Source organism: Entelurus aequoreus, linkage group LG23 (assembly GCF_033978785.1).
Source record: "Entelurus aequoreus isolate RoL-2023_Sb linkage group LG23, RoL_Eaeq_v1.1, whole genome shotgun sequence".
Classification (NCBI taxonomy): Eukaryota; Metazoa; Chordata; class Actinopteri; order Syngnathiformes; family Syngnathidae; genus Entelurus; species Entelurus aequoreus.
Window position 1 is genome coordinate 32433253 of NC_084753.1, and position 5000 is coordinate 32438252.

The 5000-nt window shown below is 34.9% G+C and overlaps 1 protein-coding gene across 1 annotated transcript in view; it reads right to left on the reverse strand.

Annotated features, from left to right (window-relative positions):
* Positions 1 to 2875: 2875 nt before the first annotated feature.
* LOC133640845 (saccharopine dehydrogenase-like oxidoreductase) overlaps positions 2876 to 5000 on the reverse strand; it is a 23157-nt gene continuing 21032 nt past the window's right edge. Inside the window, exons 10-11 of the mRNA XM_062034526.1 lie at positions 3401 to 3482; positions 2876 to 3339 (exon numbers count right to left, since the gene is read on the reverse strand). Of these exons, the coding sequence (XP_061890510.1) occupies positions 3243 to 3339; positions 3401 to 3482 (179 nt within the window). The 3' untranslated portion in view covers positions 2876 to 3242. The remainder of the gene's footprint in view (positions 3340 to 3400; positions 3483 to 5000) is intronic.

The following is a 5000-nucleotide window of genomic DNA, read 5'->3' on the forward strand; positions in this document are numbered from 1 at the left end:
CGTCCACCCTCAGTGTGACCTGTATGGCTGATGATCAAGTATGCGTTGCATTCACTTGTGTGTGTGTGTAAAAGCCGCATATATTATGTGACTGGGCCGGCACACTGTTTGTATGGAGGAAAAGCGGACTTTAAGGCACGCCCCCAATATTGTTGTCCAGGCGGAAATCGGGAGAAATTCGGGAGAATGGTTGCCCTGGGAGATTGTCGGGAAGGGCACTGAACTTCGGGAAAATCGGGAGGGTTGGCAAGTATGAGAATTTGCGGTGTTACAGCGGCATCGCCGCTGTATAATACCGGCGGGCCAGCTCTACTGTTAATTTGATATTGCCTCAAGGGCCAAATGAAATTACACGGCGGGCCAGAGTTTGACACCCATGCCCTACACGGTGGAAAACTACATGGTCAAAACCATTGAGAACTACAATTCCCAGAAAGCCAAGGGAAAATGGCCGCCAATTTAATAATTGAAGGCACCTGAAAATTAATGGAGGTTCGGTCAAATTCATTCACCAAACAAGCTGCATGCAAGGAAGAACAGCAAGCAGCCACCACCGCAAGATCTACTCTACAAGTTTCTCCAAGCACACCAATGGTCGGTGAATATGCTTGTTCGTTTGATGACCATCGAAATACTTACTTAGATAAGCTTAACTTGTACCTGCAAGCTTCTTAATTTGCTTACTCAACTATTAGTGATGGGTCGATGAGGCGTCATGAAGCGTTTCAACACATTGCAAAACTGTATTGATACTGTGGCGATACTGTTTTACTAAATACTGACATCTGCTGGACATTAAAAATCCCTACAGGCAACCTATGGACCGACTCAACTGACACTGATTTTATGACCTAGTATATACAATAATATAAACCAAGTCATTATATTTCATTTAAGATTATTTCATATCTTCATTTAAATAAAAATATATTTTTATCTTTTTTAGATACAGTCAATAAATAATGTGAACATGTATCATAACATGGAAAACTAAGAGAACGTGTTGTAAATGAGGATGCTTGTGGACTGGGATTTTTTTTTTTTTTTTTTACACATTTTTATTAAAAAAACCCAATCTTTTATAATAGCACTCAAATGAGAGCAGTCATTTTCATGAGATTATTTTCTAATATTAGTGATTTGGCCCACTTGTAATGAAAATAAAAGAAATCTTGTTTTTCATAAGCTATGGATTAGTATTGTACAATATGTCTGGGTGGGGGTCTTTCTTTGGAAATCATTTGTACCCCTTTCAGAGATCACATTTAGTTCCCCTTAAACATCCTCATGTTGCACAATGAAATGTAAGCATAGGATGAAGTGTGCATTCCTGTATTCTCTAGTAACAGCATTCCATGATTAATATCAATAAATTAACATTAATAATAAATGACAGTAGAATAAGCACACGTATGACTGAGGAGTCATAGTGTAACTTTGTGTGGTGTTTGAGTTGTCCGACTTTTTGTGTGGCCATAAACGCACCAGTGGTTTAGTGGTATGCGTGTTGGTGACAGATGACAAGTTGGTTTTGGCCTGGTTTGTACGGCAGAAAATGACTAGTTTTTCGAGATAGAATTTTTTTACTCATGTTTTTGGTGTGGTTATGGCCGAATATAAACAGTTTTGCTCAATAAAGTGATCGATATAATTCCTGTTCTCGAAGCATCTTGATAGACGTTACAATAATTGAACGGTGTTGACGAACACCGTTAGGGCCGCTTGTTGTCACTGTCACTCAGAGTTGCATTGCAAAATTAGACAGAATAAATGTGTTTATTTTGTTTAGAATTCAGATGGGTTTGATTTGGTGCGCGGCATATATTTGCTGTGCGCAGAGGACGCTTGAGCAGTGCACACCTTAGAGGGAACGTTGCTCACAGGGCACAGAGGAGGCGTCAGTGCGACACAGTTTGCGTATCGGTCTTGTGACCAAAACAGCTCATGATCGGTCACGTGACTTTCTAAAAGCGGTACGCGCACCGACACAGGGTATCGCTCTATGAGCTCGAGGCATGCGCCGATGCATCGGTGTTGCCGAACCCATCACTATCAACTATCTACATTTGTTTGTTTGAACTGCTGGCTTCAAGTTGAACCACTGCATTACTGCATTTCACTTTCAGCATTGATTGCATGCTGTGTTCGACCAGTTAAAAGCAAGTTGTTTAAAGTTTAAAGCACACGTAAATGGGTTAAGCTTAAGTTTAAATGGCAAATGGATAAAGTTAAAAGGGTCTAAAGGTAAAAGTACAAAAGAAGAATGCAAAGTTAAAGGATACATTCATGTTTGTTTAACTCTTGCTAAAAGTTAAGCTTGAATTTAGAATGTTAAAAGTTTAAAAGACTTTGAGAAAAGAGATGATCTATAAGCCCGTAGCCATTATTGTAGTTTCTTTATTCCCTTTAATTACTCTAATTGTTGAATGGATTTAGTTGAGTTCATTTAACCAGCTTGTTCCATTCAATTGATTTAAGTTAATTGTGTAATTCATTTAAAATGGTTATTTAATTTGCTAGTTCATTTACATGCATTTAATATAAAATGTCTATTCATTTTGACAAGCAATGTGTTTTGTTTAAATCATTATTTAACAGTACAAAGTTTAAAACATTCAGAGGTTTAAAAGCATTTGTAAAACCTTGTTTGATAATACCTGTTTAATTACATTGTTAGCATCTCTGTTTCTGTGTTTTGAAGGTTTTACAACCTGATGATTGATTGAAGATCAACTAAAATGAAAACAACAATGCTTCAAGTTGGAAAATAAAAAAGTTGATCAGTTGGAAATCATGAGTTGTCCGTGGGTCCTTTTTGGAGTAGAAGAGTGGAACTTAACACACAGTGAATCCTTAAAGTATTTCTACTGGACTCAATTCAGGAGCTTTTCAGTTTATTTTAATAAAATATAAATAATAAATCATTAATAATGAATAATAGTACCAATAACTAATACAATTAGAAAACTGCAGTCTTCTGCCTGATTTGTTGCAATTGGAAACATATGATCAAGCAACTTTAATCAATATATTGCAGCGTAAAGACAATTATTTGTTGTAATATCTTCAGTCAACAAAAATGATGCCACTGTACAATGTTTGACCATCAAATCTCTATTTCAGTCATTATGGTGTTTACATTCTTTTCACATGAAAAATAATGTGATATGAAGTGCAGAAGTTGAGCTGTGATTACTAGCTACTGTACGTACTGTACCTACCATGACAGACATGCAGGGAGTTTAGTCCTTTGCCACAGAGAACTTGAAGCTGTGGTCACCGAGGCGACGGATGAGAGCCGTCTTGTAAAAGGCGCCTCCTGGCGTGTAGACGCCGCCCCTGTCCCAAGGAGAGAAGGTGAGGAGAGGAAAGAGGGAGGATAAGACGTGTGGAAGTTCACCTCCTGGGGAGAGAGTGTCTTTCTCTCAGCAGAGTCACGGCTGCTTGCACCACGGCTATCGCCGTGGCAACGTAACCTGGCTCTGCAACCACAAAACAAACTTCTGAAACCACCATAACTTCACGTGCTTAATTAATATACCTTTTTATTTTCTTCATTAAAAAATATTAAAATTAGATTTAAAAAAAAAAGAAAGATAAAGTACATGCATTTACTGCAGGTTGCCATGGTAACACACCTGGATCATGAGTGTTGCCAACTTAGCGAGTATTTAGCAAGTAGTGAGAGATACTACACTAGATCAATAGAACCACCGGCGGCAAATCTAGTGTCGACTATTGGCGACTCTGACATGAGAAGATGTGCCGCTCTTCTCAACGAGCAGCGGGTGCAGCTGTAGGCTCCTCCCCCATTCAATACACTCGTGGGACACTAAACCACAAGAGGAAGATAGGTTTGTTTGTAGTTAACATATTTATCATCTTTTTTTAGGGCTTTTAATCAGATTAATATTTGAATTTGATTAATCACAGTAAGTTATTTGCGCGCACACTTTAATCTTTAATTCTCCATTTCTACATGATGAATGTGATATGTTCTTATATTTGTTTTGTGTTTATAGTAATCATTGTAATCAGATTAATAAAATTGTATTTTGGATTAATCGCGCTTAATCACAGGAAGTTTAATTTTCAAATCTGCATTTATGTATGATTTTTTCTCTTATTTGCTTTTTAATGTTTTTTAGTGATGTTTTAATCAGATTAACATTTGATTTTGGATTTATCACGATTAATCACAGTAAACTTTTTGCACACACTTTAATCTTCAAATCTGCATTTATATATGATGAATGTCATATTTTCTTGTATTTACTTTTAATGTTTTTAGTCATGTTTTAATCAGATTAATATTTGATTTTGGATTAATCACGGTACAGTTTTTGCACACAAACTTTAATCTTCAAATCTTCATATTTTCTTATTTGCTTTTCATGTTTTTTTAGTGATGTTTGAAATCAAATGAATCCAATTTGGATTAATTGTGATTAATCACACACTATAATTTTCAAATCTGCATTTATATATGATGAAATACCATATTTCCTTGTATTTGCTTTACATGTTTATTTAGTAATGATTTAAATCAGAAATACATTTAAATTTGGATTAATTGTGATTAATCACACATACTTACATTTTCAAATTTGCATTTATGCATGATGAAATATATTTTATTGTATTAGTTTTTTTCTAGTTTTATTAAGTGATGATTTTAATTAGATTAATAACATTTGATTTTGGATTAATCACGGTAAATTATTTGCACACACACTTTAATTTTCAAATCTGCATTTACATATGATGAATGTCATATTTTCTTGTATTTGCTTTTCATGTTTTTTTTGGTAATGATTTAAATCAGATGAATAACATATTTGGATTAATTGTGATTAATCACACACTTTAATTTTCAAATCTGCATTTATACATGATGAAATATATTTTATTTGTTTTTTTTCTAGTTTTTTAAGTGATTTTAATCAGATTAATTATATTTGATTTTGATTAATCACGATTTATCACAGTAAGTTATTTGT